This window comes from Phoenix dactylifera, chromosome 16 (assembly GCF_051530095.1).
Source record: "Phoenix dactylifera cultivar Ajwa chromosome 16, Ajwa_hap1_PhDact_Kaust_v1.1, whole genome shotgun sequence".
Taxonomy (NCBI): domain Eukaryota; kingdom Viridiplantae; phylum Streptophyta; class Magnoliopsida; order Arecales; family Arecaceae; genus Phoenix; species Phoenix dactylifera.
In genome coordinates this window covers 454,938-473,856 of record NC_143205.1, presented here as the reverse complement: position 1 = coordinate 473,856, position 18,919 = coordinate 454,938, and the positions used below count along the sequence as shown (strand labels likewise).

Here is an 18,919-nt window from a genome sequence, read left to right as displayed (position 1 = left end):
GACCATCGGAGCTTCCATGTCTCTTGACTTCGAACTCGATCGAGGCGCTGTTAGGCGGGACCCGAGGTCGAGGGACACTGGGTTCACGGCCGATGCGGTTGGGCGCCCTAGAGCTTGGTCGGGACATCATTAGGCAGAGCTTGAGGTCGTTGCGGCAGGCCATCTAGAACATGGTTGAGGCATCCAAACTTGGTCAGGCATCCGAACTTGGTCGAGCCTCCATTTGGCAAGGTTTGAGATTGAGGAGAACGAGCTCGAGGCTGGCGCTGCGGAGCATCCCGAACTTGATTGGGGCATCCTAAACTTGGTCGAGGCATCCTATAGTTCACAAGTAGATCATTACAAAAAATGCTGAATAATCAAGAGAAAACCTTGAGAGATGCTTTATTGGTTGTGTCCTTAAACACTGGATACCCCTGGGGGGCTTTACTGATAATATATTCGGAGGTTCTCGGAGTGCCAGCTTCGGAGAATGGAAGTTCCTTCAAGGAACTCCAACTTATATGCTCCGGGCCGCTGGACTCGAGCAATTCGATATGGCCCTTCCCAGTTCGGGGCAAGTTTTTCTTGCTCGGTAGGTTGAGAAGCTTCGGCTTTCCTCAGGACGAGATCTCCCACTTTGAAGAGCTTGACGTTTACCCTAGAATTGTAGTATTGCGCCGCTTGCTGTTGATATCTTGCCATGCGGATTCGAGCAGCCTCCCTTGTTTCTTCGAGGAGATCCAAGTTACTCCTGAACTGGGACGAGTTGGAGGCTGCATCGTAGTTCTCCACCCTTAGTGACGGGAGTCCAATTTCTAAAGGGATGACCGCCTCTGATCCGTAGGCCAAGTTGAAGGAGGTTTCACCAGTGGGGACTCGGGATGTAGTTCTGTAGGCCCAGAGGACATTGTACAGATCTTCGACCCATTGCCCTTTGGATCGATCGAGTCTGGCTTTGAGTTCCTGAAGAATGGTGCGATTTGTCACCTCAGTTTCTTTGTTCGTCTGCAGATGGACGACTGAGGTAAAACGATGGTCGATGCCGAGCTCGGAGCAGAACTTTCTGAAGCGGGCATTATCGAACTGGCGGCCGTTGTCAGATATGAGGACAAGGGGGAGCCCAAACCTACAGATTATTGATTTTCAGACGAAATCTTGCATTTTTGTTTTGGAGATTTATGCCACCAGTTTGGCTTCAACCCACTTGGTGAATTAGTCGATGGAGATAATGAGGAACTTTTTCTGTGCCGTGGCCTGAAAAAATGGACCCAAGATGTCGATCCCCCATTGGGCAAACGGCTAGGGGGCGCTGATCGAGGTCAGTGGGACTGAAGGGTGCGCTGAATGTTGGCGTTTCGCTGACATCGATCGCACCTTTGGACGAAATCCATAGCGTCTTTTTGAAGTGTGGGCCAATAATATCCTTGGCATAAAATCTTGTGGACCAGGGCCCGACCTCATAGGTGGTTCCAGCAGATCCCTTCATGGACTTCTCGCCTGGCATAATCCGCCTCTAAGGGACGGAGGCATCTGAGGAGGGGAGAGGTGAAGGACCGGCGGTAGAGCTTGTCTTCGTACAAGAGATATCGGGAAGCCCTGATGCTTGATCCAAAAGGCTTCGAGCTCATTGTCGAGGAGGATTTCGCTCTGCAGGTAGCTGACGAACGCGTCTATCCAGCTTGATTCGGTTTCGACGCAGAGAACTGGTTTGGGCTCCTTGGTGCTGGGTGCTTGGAGATACTCGAGCGTTGTGGTCTTCGGAAGCTTGCTCATGCAGAAGGATGCCAGTTTTGATAGTTGGTCCCGTCCACCTTCTCACGGAGCCGTACGTGGACGTTACCGCTCATACAGCTCCTAGCCAGCAAGCAGTTAGCTTTCCTCTACAAGGAATGGAAGTGTGGATGAATCGACATCAAATCAAAATATAGGAATTAGGTTTTTCTTATCATATCAGCAATAACGCCCTCGCGTTCTTCGCTCTAGGAATGTTCTGGATGTTAAAGGAGTTTAGTGTGGAGGTGATATCTCGCACCTTTTGAAGGTACTTTTGCATCGACGGCTCCCTCGCTTCGAAGTCTCCTAAGATCTGGCTTACAACTAGTTGGGAGTCACTGAAGACTTTTAGGCTCTCGACCTTAAGCTCCTTCGCCAACCTCAGCCCGGCGACAAGCACCTCGTACTCTGCTTCATTGTTCGAGATGGAAAACTCGAAGCGTAGGGCTTGCTCTGCGACCACTCCATCCAGGCCGGTGAGGATGAGGCCTGCATCGCTACCCCCGAGGTCGAAGAGCCATCCACATGTAGAACCCATGGTTGCCTCGGGGTCTCCTCTCTTGGTGTGAGCTCGGGCTCGGGGTCGTCCGGTAAGGTGCACTCTACTACAAAGTCAGCGAGTACTTGGGCTTTGACTGCCGGCCTCGGACGGTACTCGAGGTCGAATTTTCCAAGCTCGACCGCCCACTTTGCGATTCTCCCCGCACGATCCGACTGTTGCAGGACTTACTTTATAGGCTGGTCGGTTAGTATGGCCATAGTATGGGCCTGTTGTCATTTTGATCTTTGGGCGGCATAGCATTCTCTGCCGGCCTCCTTTCATCACGCCGGTTCTGCACGAATCGGTTGAACATCCCACGATGAATGAGTGCCTCGATCTCGTCTCGGAGTCGGAAGCATTCTTTTGTATCGTGGTCGTGGTCTCGGTGGAAGCGGCAATACTTCCTGGAGTGCCGCCGAGTTTCTGACTCCCACATCGGAGGTGGAGGTTGGAAATAGTCTCAGCCTTCTATTTCCATGAGGATCTCTGCCCGGGGTGCATTGAGAGGAGTGTAGTTCTCGTACCTTTCTGAGAGGATTCATAGCCAAGGAGGGGATCTCGGTCGAAGCTGCGCCCGCTATCGAGGTGGACTCCTCAAACGAGGTAGATTTTTCTCTCGATGGGGGGACCGACTTCTCGGGTGGCCGCGCTCCTCGCGGCGCCTTTTCTACCCTTTTAAGGCCTGCTCGGCCGCGCCCCGCCTGGAGGCGATGACCTCTTCGGCCTTTGCATATTTTTGAGCTCGGGCCAGCATCTCGGTGAAGTCGGCGGAAAAATTCTTCTCGATGGAGAAGAGGAACCTGTAGGACCGAGCTTCTATCTTCAGCGCAGACATGGCGATCGACTGATCGAGCTCACGGACCTCCCAGGTTGCGGTGGTGAAACGGTCGATTTAGTCTTTGAGGGACTCTCCTTTTTGCTTGATGTCGAGGAGAAATCCGACGTTCGCCGCTGGCGTCGGCTGGCAGCAAACTGTCTGCCAAGCTGCTCGAAGGAGGACACAATGCTCGACTTTAGACCGGAGAACCACAGCTGAGCCGTACCTCGGAGGGTTGCAGGGAAAGCCTTGTAGAGCACGGCTTCTATGAACCCCTGCAACGTCATAAGGGCTCGGTAGCTCTCCAAGTGGTCCAGAGGGTCGGTGGTCCCGTTGTAGGGCTCTATTTGAGGCATTTTGAACCTCGGCGAAACCGATTCGTCCTCAATCTGGTAAGAGAAGGGTGACTTGGTAGTGAACTCGAAGTCACCCTCACGCCTTACCTTCCGGTCTTGGAGCGCCTCGATCTGCCGCTCAAGTTTCTCAACCTTCTTGTCGAGTTCTCTGCCTTGGAAGATGGCCATGGTGGTCTGCTCCGGTACTGATTGACCCGGGGTTGACTCGGCTTCCGAAAGTTGGGGCCTTTTCTCCTGGTTCTTTCCTAGCATCTCCCTTCGGGAAGACGCTCGGGTTGAACCCTGGTAATAGCGCCGTCCTTCATGGTTGACCCTCGAAGAGTCATGGGGATCTCAGCCTTGGAGCACCAGTCCATCTGGAAAAAGTGCCGACAAGACCTGAATCTGCGGAGGCGGCATAGGAGGGCCCTCCCCGCGTTGCAGGCCTTGGACTGCTGCCGCCAGGGCCTGGACTTGTTGTACCAGCATGTTGAATTGTTCTGGTTGGATCTGGGGGACTTGATCCGCCGGAGGCCTTGGTGGTGGGTTCTGGACTGAGTGGCTAGGACTTGGTGCGTGATGTCGAGAGGCGTTAGAGGCTCCTTTACTCCTTAGCCTCATGGTCATGACTCGGGCTCTTCCTCTAGCGCCAACTGTTGCTGGAAACTAGACCCGGGGGAGACCGCGGACCAAGGAGGAGGAGCTCCGGCAGGGGATGCGGCGGTGGACAACTTTCTCTGAGGGACTTGCAAGAAGCCGGTGGCCGGGAGTTCCGATGCCGGCTCTCCGATGCTTAAGTCAGAGGGGGTTTTTGGTGGAGCCAAAAGAGAGGTTACGTAAAAGGAAAAAGATTTCCCTCCAGAAGGAAGAAGTCTCCCCTTTTTATAAGAGGGGTGTATGGGTTACCTGTGACGTGACTGTGCGAATTAATGAGTTACCATGGTGATTGGACGTGATCGTATGAATTAATGAGTTGCCGTGGATGGACCGAGATTTTGGGCTGGCTGGAGGTCCGTTAAGATCGTGCGCATTTAATCGTTGACAGTCGCTAGGGCGGAGATCGCGGAATTGGACCCTGGATGAGAAGGAGAGGGACTTGATTTTCGGTGGAGTGGAGGGGCCTGCTTCGTCCTTTGACCGGGTCTCCTTTTGGCTTGAGGTCGATCGGGCTCAGCTTAACTGAGATTAAGGTTGCAAGGCTGCGAGCTCTGAGGTCGGGCGCGCTGAGGTCGGGTGTCTCGAGGTCGGGCGCCTTGGGGTTGAGGTCGGGCGCCTTGAGGGTTGCCGCCGTCGGGCTCGCCATCACGTGCCGGCGATGTGTCCACGTGTTTTAAGCAATCCATTTTCCCCCAACAACACTTCTATTAATTATATTGGTTTAAACCAACAAAAGAGTATGGAATATATTACTTTTTGTGCGACGAGCCATGGAGCGGATCCGAGAGAACCCCAAGGTGCGGGTGCTGGGGCACGTGTGCGAGGAGGAGCGGCAGCCAATCATGTCATTCCTCATATACCCGGACGAGACGCATAGTACCTACACTGCGGTTTCGTGACCAAGCTGTTGAACGACCTGCTCGGGATCTAGGGAAGCGACGGTTGCACGTGCGCCGAGCCCTACGGTCACGTGCTTCTCGGGATCGACCGGGCCCGGTCCAAAGCCATTAAGACCACGGTCGAGAGAGTGAGTAATTAATTTCTGGACCGTTCTTGTTGAACTCTATGTAGGCCTTCTAATGTTTATATTGGTGCTGATGTATTATAGACCGAATCTAATTATAATTTATATATACAGCATTAAAACTTGGGATTGGAAATACTAAAACTTAGAGTTACATTATGCTTAATTTCTAAATTATAAGTTTTGTGTTTCATTTTAAATTACGTGGTGCATGGCCTAATATAAGCTATTATGTGATGATGGATGAACAAAAGGTGAGATATTTGCTTCCTCTTGCAGGGATATGATGGGGCGAGGCTAGCAAATATTCCAAAATGCATTGACCCTCGATTAGTGAACTTTAAGATATAAGTGCAATGTGCGGTTGGGATCTTTCTTGGGAGGTTTGTGGGAAACCTCATATTTTAATCTTTTCTATAAAGGAGGTTAATATATAAACTATTACAGGACAAGGATTTTAATCATGTTTTGCCTATGTTCTCTCTCTTCAAAATAGCCACATATTTTCCTTAGCATAAATTTATAACTTACACTTCGTTGCTCGAAGGAAAAAGAAGCAAGTTTATCTAATTTTCTTTTAAGTAATGATGCTAAATGTATGCACTGATTTAGGTCAAAATCACTTAACCACCACAACAATGATCAAGACACAAAATTTTTTCAATTTAAATTTCTTATATTATCTCACTAGATGTATTTTAATAACTATGAGCATTTGTGTGTTGTATTGTATAACTGTATATATTTGTTCTTCTGTGTATGGTGTGCATACGCCCTCACTACCTCTAACAACAATTGTGCATGTTTATGTATAATCACCTGGTAAATGTGCCTAGTGTACATCCCTCTCAACAACTATATGTATATATATGTATCTTTGTGTATAGTGGCATTGTATAACTATATTTAATTGTGCATATATATATATATATATATATATATATATATATATATATATATATGTATATATATATATATATATATGTATATATATATATATGTATATATATATATATATATGTATATATATATATATGTATATATATATATATATATATGTATATATATATATATATATATATATATATATATGTAGAGTGTGGATAATGGAACCATCCTTAAAATTTATGAATTTGCACCATCCAAGGCATCAAACATGTACATTTTGCTACACTCGTTTGCTGGCCCTTATGTGCTGTGGAAACTTTGTTCAAAGTTAATTCACGAAGGTAACTCAAATTGTAGACTCATGATAGTGTAAAATTTTTGCTCAGCTAGCATAAGCAATTCCTTAAAAAGTCATCTAGGTGTTCAAACATGCCTAATCAAAAGACAATGTAAGAAAGGAGAAGTAGCTTAAACCTCTTCAGTTATAACTCCAGATCATTGTTTTACAATCAAAATTATTTGACTAAAGCATGATCAAATATAGTATCCTCTTAATAGTCTGTTCTTTTTATCTTTAATTTTCTTCCCTAGCAAGGTATCAATTTTGCAAAGCCACATAGGACTGGAACTTACAAATTTCAAGTCAACTTTGATTTTGAGTTTATATGTATATAGACAAATACATACATGTGAGCCTCATCACCAGGAAAAACGCCCGCTGATGTCCCACATTGACAGCCTTGTACTTAACGAAATAAGGGTGAAATAATTGGATAGTAACATCTGCATTACTTCAACAATCATACCGGAAAAAAACAAACTGCAAGTGGATTTTTTTTGTACATTTATACCTGTTACCACTAAAGTGAAAAACATAATTGTTATTACATTGCACTAACTAGAATATTAGTAAAAAAAATAAATAATAAGTAAATGTTAGAGGAAGGATTTGAATCTTTGATTATGTGGCTAAAATGGGTAGGATACCAGCTGGATTGGTCGTCTGTTTGGGAAGCATCTCGCAAAGAGGGTCCGGTCACTTCCTATTTCGGAGAATGCTAGTCCGAATATGAGAATTTGGAGTACATCCTGCAGACCTAGAGTTAAAGTGGGAGCTATCTATCGCACCCTTCAAAGTGAGTAGTGCCTAAGGCTAGACTGTGTCTGAATCTTGAAGTTTAGCCTTCATCCGAGGGTAGCCCTATTCTTTTGAAAGGTGGTTTGGGGTGGCTGCTGACGAGATTGGTGCTGTGTGGCAGGGATTGGGCATCCATCTTCAGTTCCCTGAGTGCCAGGTAGATGAGACTCTGGACCATGCTATGTTTTAGTGTGAGCAAGCTTGGAGGATCTAGAGGCTCGTCAAGATCCTACCGGATGCTTGGTGCCACTCGGACTCTTTCTTGCAAGCACTCAGATAGTGGGTTGCCACTCCTAGACTCGGCAGGTGGCCGGTGGGATGAGTTATACTACTTATTAGATTTGGCTGGCCAGGAATACTTGAACTTTTGGTGAGAGTAGCCCTTCACCTAGGTTAGTTGTGGAGCGAGCCCAAGTATAGATGGCAGAGATTATCCATGCAGATCCATCGGATGAGCCTTTGATAACTTGGGGCTCCTGGGGCTCCATCTCTACTTATGTAGCATCTCAGACAGTGTTTTTCACCTGAGAGCCCCCACCTCCGAATTTTCTCAAGGTCAACTTTGATGGATGTGTGCTAGACAATGGCAAAAAGGGAGGTGCAGACTTCGTCATTAGAGGCTCGGACTTCAGAGTGGTTGTAGCTGGTGGGTGTCGGATCTTCAATACCTCAGTTTCGAAAGCTGAGCTGAGGGTGGCATGGGCTGGTTTGGGCCATGCTCGGCATGTGTTGCGGGCTAGAGCAGTCATACTTGAGGGTGATTTGGCTATGGTGATTGTCTGAATCCAGAGGGCATCGGCAACATAGGTGGGTGCTACCCCTTGCTTCGAGATATTCGGGTTATGGTTAGTAGTGGCGTAGCTTTATAGGCCAAGCATATTTATAGAGAGGCTAATAGGGCCGCGGATTAGGTGGCCTCGTATATGGCCGATCACTTCGAGAGAGCCCTGTGGTTGGGGCCTAGAGCATTCCATGATTTGTTGTTCTTCGACTTTTTTTGGATGTATCCATACTAGAATTGTATGAATCATCCATTTAGCAAAAAAAAAAAAAACAAACTTTGGCTTTTTTTGATGCTTTATTGGATCATAATGGAGGAAGAAGGGCTTCAAAGTTTTGAGAAAATATTAGAGCATATAATTTAATGTTTGCATTTACATCGATTGGAGCAAAAATTGATAGTGAGATTAATAATAAACAAGGGTTGTATGTGTTCCGGATTAAATCATCACAAGATGGGTTCCCTCCTTCCGGTTGATGTAAAAAAGCCTAAATTTGTGCAGCTATATATATATATATGATACTAAAAATGAAGTCAATAATAGTGTGGAGTGATTGATTAAAATCCTATTTGATTTTGATGAGCTCAAAGCATTTGAGTTTATCTTTTGTTTACTAATGAATTCAATTGAGTGTTTCAGTGAAAATCTTGTCTAAGTGTTTCTAGACTTGGTTCAAGATATTTTGGATAAGTTAAGAAGTCAGTTTGAACCAAAGTCTGAGACTCGAGTCGACTCCGGAATATTACGAGTCGACTCCAAGCGTATCAGAATCACTGGCACGGGCTCGAGTCGACTCCGGATCATTACGAGTCGACTCTGACTGAGAACTGACAGACGAACAGAAAGACTCAACTCAAAACCTGTCAGCGAGTCGACTCCTGAAGTGCGCGAGTCGACTCCGATGATTACCGAGTCGACTCTGGAGTAGTATGAGTCGACTCCAAGGAGTTACAGACAGAAAAGTCAGAGAGCGATTTTCGACCCTGAGATTCGAGTCGACTCCTGTGGAACGCGAGTCGACTCCGATGGTTGGCAGGTCGACTCTCAGTGGTACACAAGGCAAAAGTCAGAGAGCAGTTTTCGGACTCTGAGATCCGAGTCGACTCCCGCAATGCGCGAGTCGACTCCGAGACAGCGCGACCCCAAAAAGACAGAAGACCGAATTATTGTCTCTGGGAGCCGAGTCGACTCCCAGACAGCTCGAGTCGACTCCAAGGCAGCGCTACATCAAAAAGGCAGAAGGCTGTGTTTCGGAAACTGAGAGCCGAGTCGACTCCGGAACAGTTCGAGTCGACTTCAAGACTGGACGAGCCAAAAGACAGAAGATCGGGAGTTCGGGCTCTGAGCGCCGAGTCGACTCCCAAGATTGTCGAGTCGACTCGAGTGGGCCAAGTTGAAAAATTAGCTTCATGGACTTCATGGGATGAGCCGACTCCGAAAATGGCAAGACAGCTCCAGAAGTTGGCGAGTCGACTCCGGGTTAAGTCGAGTCGACTCCCAGTCGCGGAGGTCACTTTAATTCAAATCCGGAACAGTTGCCGAGCCGACTCCAGAAAAGCATGAGTCGACTCCCGCTACAGCCGAGTCGACTCCAGATCGCGCGAGTCGACTCCGACCCCAACGGACATATTGTCAGGATGTGCAGAGTGTGCAGAACGGGCAGAAAAAGGTGTCTAACGGCTAGTTTCCATGGGGGATGGCTTAAATAGCCACAGAGGACTGTAGCAAGGCAGAGAAGTACCATTCCACTCAAAGAAATCAAGCATCCTATCTCTGCCAACTGGTTTTCAACAGAAAAGAAGGAAGAGCGCCATTAACTCCATCCAGCTACCTCTTCCCAGCATTTAAAGAAGTCTCCTCCTGCCTTCAAGTCGACCAGACATTCAAGAGGAGACTCACAGTTCAAGAAGCCCTACTCTACTCCAACTCAAACGTGTTTGAGGGCTCTTAACTTCTCTCTAGTTTATATTGCTGTATATCTATTTTTTAGAAGCTCTGTTTTTCTGTTTGTCCTTGTTCTTTCCATCTTGTCTTTGCTTGATTCAATCAGGGGATTGAATCAAGAGTGTAGAGGTTGGTTGGTGAGCCGAGGGTAAAACCAACGTGTAAGGGTTCGATTGTGATCCCGGAAAAACAATCGAGGTGGTTCTAGTCGGTGAGCCTGGAAAAACCGACCAAGTTCGTTGTGAGCTCGTAAAACAACAAGTTGGGTTGTGAGCTTGTAAAACAACCGACTGTAATCCAAGGGGTTATAGTGAATTCCCAAGTGAGACTTGGGGAGTGGACGTAGGAGCAAGGGTTAGCTCCGAACCACTATAAACATTGTGTTTGTGATTGCTTGTGTCTCTCTCTCTCACTCTTATTTCACTCACAGCACATAGCAACTAATTAATTATCTTGCAAAAGTATTAATTAGTCATCCACAAACGTTTTAATTGCAAAATTATTTTAAAACCCAATTCACCCCCCCTCTTGGGTTGTCTATCTGGGCAACAAGTGGTATCAGAGCCTAAACTCTTCTACCCTAAGAGTAAAAGATCAAAATGACAACCCCATTTGGATCTTCCCACATTGAGGGTCAGTCCACCCAAAGACCCCCATTCTTTAATGGATCCGACTACTCATATTGGAAGGCTAGGATGAGAATATTTATCCAAGCCCAAGACTATGAGATGTGGACCATTGTAGTAAATGGACCATACATCCCATCCATCTATGTAGAGGGTGTCACTGTACCCAAACTCGAAAAGGATTGGGATGACCATGACATGAGAAAGGCACAACTCAATTCCAAAGCAATGAATGTGCTTTACTGTGCATTAGATAGGAATGAATTCAATAGAGTCTCTACTTGCAATTCTGCAAAAGAGATTTGGGATAGACTTGAAGTGACCCATGAGGGCATGAATCAAGTCAAAGAATCCAAAATAAACATATTGGTTCATAAGTATGAACTATTTAAGATGGATTCTAATGAAACAATCACTTGCATGTTCACTAGATTTACTGACATTGTCAATGGCCTAAAAAGCCTTGGCAAAAACTATACTAACAGTGATCTTGTCAGGAAGATTCTTCGCTGTCTACCAAGGTCATGGGAAGCCAAGGTGACGGCAATCCAAGAAGCCAAGGACTTGAACAAGCTACCACTTGAGGAGCTTCTTGGATCCCTAATGACGCACGAGCTAACAATGAAGCAACACAGCGAAGAAGAGTCCTCCCATAAGAAAAAGGTAATAGCTCTCAAATCTACATCATCTAACAAAGACTTGTCTTGCAGTAGCAGCAGTGAAGAAGAAGATCACGAGGGAGAGGATGATGAGGCTCTTCTCGTACGTAAGTTCAGAAGATTCATCAACCAAAAGAAGTCCTTTCATCAAAGGAGAGGCCCCTCAAATTTCTATCGAAAGGATAAAGGTAAGGAAAGAGAAAATGAGGGGATTGGATGCTATGAGTGCAAGAAGCCGGGACACATCAGAGCTGAGTGTCCTTTACTGAAGAAGGGGAGCAAGTACAAGAAGAAGAAAGCCCTTGTCACCACCCTATCGGACTCCGACACATCATCATCATCATCGGATGAGGAACAAGGAGAAAAGGCCAATTTCTGCTTCATGGCCAATGAAATGAGGTAACATCCGCACCACATTTAGATTTTACTTTCGATGAATTATATGATGCTTTCAATGAATTAATGGATGAATACAAAACAATAAACGTTAAAAACAAAGAACTAAAAGTAACTAACCAAACTCATCTCCGTAAGTATGATTCATTAGTTAAGGATAAAGATGTTCTTATCAAAGAAAATGCAGAACTTAAAACAAGCAACCAAATCTTGATACAAAAGAATAATACCTTAACTAAAGAAAATGAAAGGCTGAACAAAGAAACATTAGAACCCAAAAACAATAAACATATAAATGAGAGTCTCACAAAAGAACTAAATGATCTAAAAACAGAAAAACAAACACTAACTAAAGAACTTGAAAAATACAAACCCTTGGTTGAAAAATTTACATATAGTTCTGAAAAATTGAATATGATACTTAATAGTCAACGAGCGGTATTCAATAGAGCGGGTTTAGGGTATAAACCTAAACATAAGCAAAAACTTCTTAGTAACTTCTTTGTTAAAGCAGGAAAAAGTAAAACTAAGAAAATAACCTGCTTTTGTTGTGGAACTTTAGGACATAAAGCAAATGTGTGTAATTATAGGAAAGGAAAAACTAAAAGAAAAATTAAGAGGGTTTGGGTTCCAAAAGGAACCAACATTACTAACCATGAAGGACCCAAGAAAACTTGGGTACCTAAGATTATATGATTTGCTTGTGTAGGAGTGTCTTGCAGCCAAGGTCGACAAAAATTGTTGGTACTTAGATAGTGGCTGCTCAAGACACATGACGGGTGACAAGGATCAATTCTTCACCCTTGAAGCTAAGAAGGGAGGTGTTGTGACTTTTGGAGACAATAACCAAGGTCACATCATTGGTATAGGTAAAGTACAAATTATTCCTTCAACTTTTATTGATAATGTTCGATATGTTGATGGTCTTAAGCATAATTTATTAAGCATTAGTCAATTATGTGATAGAGGTTATAATGTTATGTTTAAACTATCACTATGCATCATAACAAACCCAAATGACAATAGTTTAGTTTTTAAAGGAATAAGACGTGGAAATGTGTATGTTGTAAATCTTGAGGATCTTGCCAAACACAACCCATGTTTAGTTGTTAATGAAACTAAGGATAATGATGCTAGTTGGTTATGGCACCGTAAGTTAGGTCATGCAAGCATGGACACCATATCTAAACTAGTTAAAAGAGATTCTGTGATAGGTTTGCCAAAATTAAAGTTTGAAAAGAATAAAATATGTGAAGCATGTCAATTTGGCAAACAATCAAGGAACTCCTTTAAATCTATAAATTGTGTCTCTACCTCTAGACCTCTAGAACTACTACACATGGACCTATTCGGACCAACTAGAACCACAAGTCTAGGTGGAAATAAATATGGTCTAGTTATCATAGATGATTATTCTAGATATACTTGGGTCATGTTCTTAGGCCATAAGGATCAAGCATTTTCAATTTTCAAGAAATTTCATAAAGAAGTAACAAATGCTAGAGATACTTCAGTAATAGCTATTAGAAGTGACCATGGTACCGAATTTGAAAATCATTTATTTGATGAGTTTTGTAGTAAAAAGGGGATAACACACAATTTTTCTGCACCTAGGACACCACAACAAAATGAAGTTGTGGAGAGGAAATGGCTAGAACTATGTTGTGTGAAAGTAACCTCCCTAAGTACTTTTGGGGAGAAGCCGTCAATACTTCTTGTCATATATTAAATAGAGTTTTATTAAGACCCATCATAAAGAAAACACCTTATGAACTTTGGAAAAACAGAAAACCAAAAGTGAACTATTTTCATATTTTTGGATGTAGGTGTTTTGTTCATAATAATGGGAAAGATAATCTAGGAAAATTTGACTCTAAATCTGATGAGGGTATATTCTTGGGGTACTCCACAACTAGTAAAGCCTATAGAATCTTTAATAAAAGAACCCTAGTTATAGAAGAATCCATACATGTTGTTTTTGATGATTTTAGTGATATCTCTTCTAGCAAGAGAGTTAATTTTGATGATGATGGTGAAATTCTTGAAGAGAAGATAGATGAGATGACATTACAAGATGATAATCAAAAATTAATTGGAAATGCATCATCAAGCCAAGAGGCTATTATGGATCATGGGCTGACTAAGGCTTGGAGGTTTGCTCACGGGCATCCTAAGGAATTAATTCTAGATGATCCATCTCAACCTGTTAGGACTAGAGCATCTCTTAGGAACTTAAACAATCATCTAGCTTTCGTTTCACATTTTGAGCCCAAACACATAGAAGAAGCTGAAAAAGATGTAAATTGGATAAATGCAATGCAAGAAGAATTAAACCAATTTACTAGAAACAAAGTATGGAATCTAGTTGAAAGACCTACTGAATATTCAATTATAGGTACCAAATAGATTTATAAAAATAAACTTGATGAAAATGGAATTGTAATAAGGAATAAGGCTAGACTAGTAGCAAAAGGTTATAATCAAGAAGAAGGTATAGATTTTGATGAAACCTTTGCTCCTGTAGCTAGACTTGAGGCAATTAGACTTTTACTAGCATTTGCATGCTCTAAGGACTTCAAATTATTTCAAATGGATGTAAAAAGTGCATTCTTAAATGGGTATATTAATGAGGAGGTATATGTAGAACAACCTCCTGGTTTTGAAAATCATCAATACCCTAATCATGTATATAAATTGAACAAGGCACTTTATGGTTTGAAACAAGCACCTAGAGCATGGTATGAGAGGCTTAGCAAATTCCTATTAGAACATGAGTTTTCTAGGGGTAATGTAGATACAACATTGTTTCTAAAGAAGAAAAACAAAAATATATTGTTAGTGCAGATTTATGTTGATGATATTATTTTCAGTGCTACTAACAATCGCCTCTGCGAAGAATTTGCTGACTTGATGCAGAGTGAATTTGAAATGAGCATGATGGGAGAGCTGAATTATTTCCTCGGGCTTCAAATCAAATAATCTGAAGAAGGCATCTTCATCAATCAAGCTAAATACATCAAGGAGATGCTTAAGAAGTTTGATATGGAGGGGAACAAGTCAATCAGCACCCCCATGAGCTCATCATGCAAATTAGACCAAGATGAATCAGGTAAATCTGTAGATCAGAAACTATATAGAGGTATGATAGGATCTTTATTGTATCTTACTGCAAGTAGACCTGATATCATGTTTAGTGTTTGCATGCGTGCTAGATATCAGTCTAATCCTAAGGAATCTCATCTAATTGCAGTCAAGAGAATCTTTAAATACCTAATAGGAACAAAGAATATAGGGTTATGGTATTCTAAAGAATCTAGCCTAAACTTAATAGAATACACAGATTCAGACTTTGCTGGATGTAAACTTGATAGAAAAAGCACCAGCGGGTCATGTCAATTCCTAGGAGAAAACTTAATCTCATGGTTTAGCAAGAAACAAAACTCGGTTGCATTATCTACTGCTGAAGCTGAATATGTTGCAGCCGGGAGTTGTTGTGCTCAAATCTTGTGGATCAAACAACAATTGGAAGACTATGGCATTAAACAAGATAAAATTTCCATTAATTGTGATAATACAAGTGCCATTAACCTAACTAAAAATCCAATTCAGCATTCAAGAACTAAACATATTGAGATAAGACATCACTTCATAAGAGATCATGTACTGAATGGTGATGTGACACTTCAATTTGTTTGCACTGATGATCAATTAGCTGACATTTTTACAAAACCCTTAAGTGAAGAGAGATTTAGTGTGCTTAGGAGGGGATTGGGAGTGATTGATCCATCCTAGTGGTATTTTCCACTAGTTCATTGATTTTGATGATTAGATTGTGGCTAATTTAGAGTTTCTTTACAATGATCATCAAATCAGATCATAACTTAGTGATTTTCCCTCATTCGGCACGAACATAGCATGATTTTTAGGTGCGTGCCAGAGTTCGAGACGACTCGAGCAAGTTTCAGAGTCGGCTCGTAATGGGGAGTCGACTCGCATACAGTCGGGAGTCGACTCGAGGTCAATAGGCGCATAAGGAGAGTCGACTCGCGCAAACTTTGGAGTCGACTCGAGGTCGAGTCGACTCGCGACTCAGAGGAGTCGACTCGCAGTCGGGATCCGATTTTTTTTTTAACCCTAACTTCATCGTTTACTCAACACTTCTATTCACCGCCGCCACTGTTCACAAGCCCTAGAGCCGACTCCTAGAGCATCTCCGGCCGACCTTAAGGTTTTTTCCGTCCATCTTCCTCGCTTCTTTAGGTTCCTTCCTCTTCCCTAGGTCAAAATGCCTCGTAAAGCCGTTGTCTGGAAGAGACCCCAACCCGCGACCGGTGCCGAGCGGCGTTCCAAGGCTCGGAACGATCCCGCGAGGCCACAACCTCCGGCTCGTTCCCCGCCGAGGGAGGTTCCCTCGAGGCCGTGCGCCGGGAAGGCGGTCTCCACCGGGAGATACGTCGATTTCGACTATCTCTCCCGGGAGGGCTTTACTATAGGAGAGAGACTGCGGGCCCAGGGCTTAGAGTATTTTTGTTCCCTAGATCTCCCCACATACCCTGGCCTAGTTAGGAAGTTCTACGGTACTGTACATAGGGGCGATGGGGGTATCGAGGGCGCGGTAGCCGGTGTCCCATTGTTCATTTCGGAGGATATCATTGCTCAGGTCCTCCATCTTCCACAAGTAGGGGTGGCTCCCACACACCCCGAGGATAGGACTGAGGCCCTTACGGCCATTCTAGGACATCCACCTCAGTCCCCCTTAGATGAGGTGTCTGCTAGCTCACTTTCAGTTGAGATGCGGCTCCTCTTGAGTATCATCTCTAGGTCCCTCTTTCCGAAGACTGGCCGCTTCGATTTTGCATCTGAGAGAGACCTAGCTCTTATGTTCTACATCCTCCAGGACACCCCAATCAACCTTCCCAAGATGATGTATAGATACCTATGTGAGCCACTAGATAGACCTAGGCTCACCCTCCCCTATGGCATGATGTTCACTCTTCTGTTTAGGGAGGCCGAGATTCCCATTCCTGAGGGGGAACCCTCTCGCGCATTGCGATGGACAGATCGCATGCGTCCGGGAACCCTACACAGGATGGGGTTTCGGAAGGTCGAGGGAACCTGGGTTAGGAAATCATCCACCTCCACACATACCACCAGACATTTCCCCAGTCCTGACCCAGACTCAGACTATCCTACCTTTCCCTCCACCTCTGCTCCCACCACCTCTGCCGGACCCTCCTCCTCAGCTCCACCTACTCAGCCCATGGAGGTCCGGATCTCTCCTGAGCAGCTCCGGGAGTTGCGGCAGGAGATAGTTAGAGATCTCCGGGACGACCTGCTTAGGGAGCACCGAGGTACAGTGACTGGTCCCTCTCCTGCACCTTCTTCAGCGTTGGTCCCTTCCCTGTCAGCCGTGACTGAGATGACGGCCCATGTGCGGAAAGAGATCTACAACGTCAGGAGCTTGATTCAGGCCCAGTTCTCCAGTATGAGCGATGTCACGAGCACCACTCGGAAGATGCGCGATGACATGCGACACGACATGGGAACCACTACCCAGGGGGCCGAGCGCTTGGCGAATGTGCTCATCGCCAAGCTTGACACACTTCAGCAGTCGGTGACCGAGCTCGATACGACACATAGCAGCGCCACCTCGGCCATTATCCGACAGCTCGAGCACGTCACCAATGCAGTCACACTACTTGCAGAGTGCATGCCCCGGGGAGCCGCATCCTCCTCGAGGAAGCCTTAGATATCTTTTTGTATTTTGACATGTATTCTTTTTGCTTTACTTATTGTATTCACAAATATATTTACATACACATCAATACAATGAGTAGACATATTCTCTTTAATTTTGTGCAATTTGCTCTCTAAATGATTGCGTGTTATACTCATTTCCTTTTTGATACGATGACAAAAAGGGGGAGAAATATTTAATAGATATGTAAATGGAATCAACATAAAAGAAATCAAAAATTAAAACATAATTTGTTCTTAGTGGATTTGGTACCTCGAGGCTCATTATCTCTCTGTTGGGGCTCCTAATGGAGTAATCTCCAGAATCTATTCAAGGGATATTCGGAGATTAGTTGAATCCTACTCAAGAACAAATTGACAGATTTTTTCTCTAAAAACCAAAAATTTCAGTTCAAAAACTTCAATGCATTAAAAGGAAATTCAGAGAATCAAAACAAAGTAGAATGCATATGTTGAGGGGGAGAATCTGAATTTTTAAGAAAGTCAAATCATTAAATATATATAAGCCAAACAATTGAGTGCATGACATGAAGGCTTATATAATTCCAAATGAAAGGGAGAGCTTTAACTCCAAAATTTATTGTTTCACACCTTTCAAGTTTGGATAAATTAAAAAACCAGACACTTGAATTCATTTATAGATTTCATTTCCTTGTTTATTGAGCAATTCACTTTACATATACTCAATGTTTTGTCATCATCAAAAAGGGGGAGATTGTGGAGTGATTGATTAAAACCCTATTTGATTTTGATGAGCTCAAAGCATTTGAGTATATCTTTTGTTTACTAATGAATTCAATTGAGTGTTTCAGTGAAAATCTTGTCTAAGTGTTTCTAGACTTGGTTCAAGATATTTTGGATAAGTTAAGAAGTCAGTTTGAACCAAAGTCTGAGACTCGAGTCGACTCCGGGATATTACGAGTCGACTCCAAGCGTATCAGAATCACTGGCACGGGCTCGAGTCGACTCCGGATCATTACGAGTCGACTCCGACTGAGAACTGACAGACGAACAGAAAGACTCAACTCAAAACCTGTCAGCGAGTCGACTCCTGAAGTGCGCGAGTCGACTTCGATGATTACCGAGTCGACTCTAGAGTAGTATGAGTCGACTCCAAGGAGTTACAGACAGAAAAGTCAGAGAGCGATTTTTGACCCTGAGATTCGAGTCGACTCCTGTGGAACGCGAGTCGACTCCGATGGTTGGCAGGTCGACTCTCAGTGGTACACAAGGCAAAAGTCAGAGAGCAGTTTTCGGACTCTGAGATCCGAGTCGACTCCCGCAATGCGCGAGTCGACTCCGAGACAGCGCGACCCCAAAAAGACAGAAGACCGAATTATTGTCTCTGGGAGCCGAGTCGACTCCCAGACAGCTCGAGTCGACTCCAAGGCAGCGCTACATCAAAAAGGCAGAAGGCTGTGTTTCGGAAACTGAGAGCCGAGTCGACTCCGGAACAGTTCGAGTCGACTCCAAGACTGGACAAGCCAAAAGACAGAAGATCGGGAGTTCGGGCTCTGAGCGCCGAGTCGACTCGAGTGGGCCAAGTTGAAAAATTAGCTCCATGGACTTCATGGGATGAGCCGACTCCGAAAATGGCAAG

At 44.3% G+C, this 18,919-nt stretch overlaps 1 protein-coding gene across 1 annotated transcript; it reads right to left on the bottom strand.

Annotated features, from left to right (window-relative positions):
- Window positions 1–426: 426 nt before the first annotated feature.
- LOC148699695 (uncharacterized) lies at window positions 427–2,293 on the bottom strand. The gene is made up of 2 exons (XM_089927906.1): window positions 2,028–2,293; window positions 427–1,108 (listed from the first exon to the last, which is right to left on the bottom strand). Exons 1-2 carry the CDS (start codon window positions 2,291–2,293, stop codon window positions 427–429), a joined length of 948 nt encoding a protein of 315 aa, XP_089784032.1.
- Window positions 2,294–18,919: the final 16,626 nt, after the last annotated feature.

What these genes read in the sequence shown, in the direction of transcription:
- LOC148699695 (XM_089927906.1), bottom strand. Translation starts at nt 2,293, where the DNA reads ATGGGTTCTACATGTGGATGGCTCTTCGACCTCGGGGGTAGCGATGCA. An exon ending in AGGGAGCCGTCGATGCAAAA is followed by an intron (nt 1,109 to 2,027) that starts GTACCTTCAAAA and finishes AATAATCTGTAG; the next exon opens with GTTTGGGCTCCCCCTTGTCC.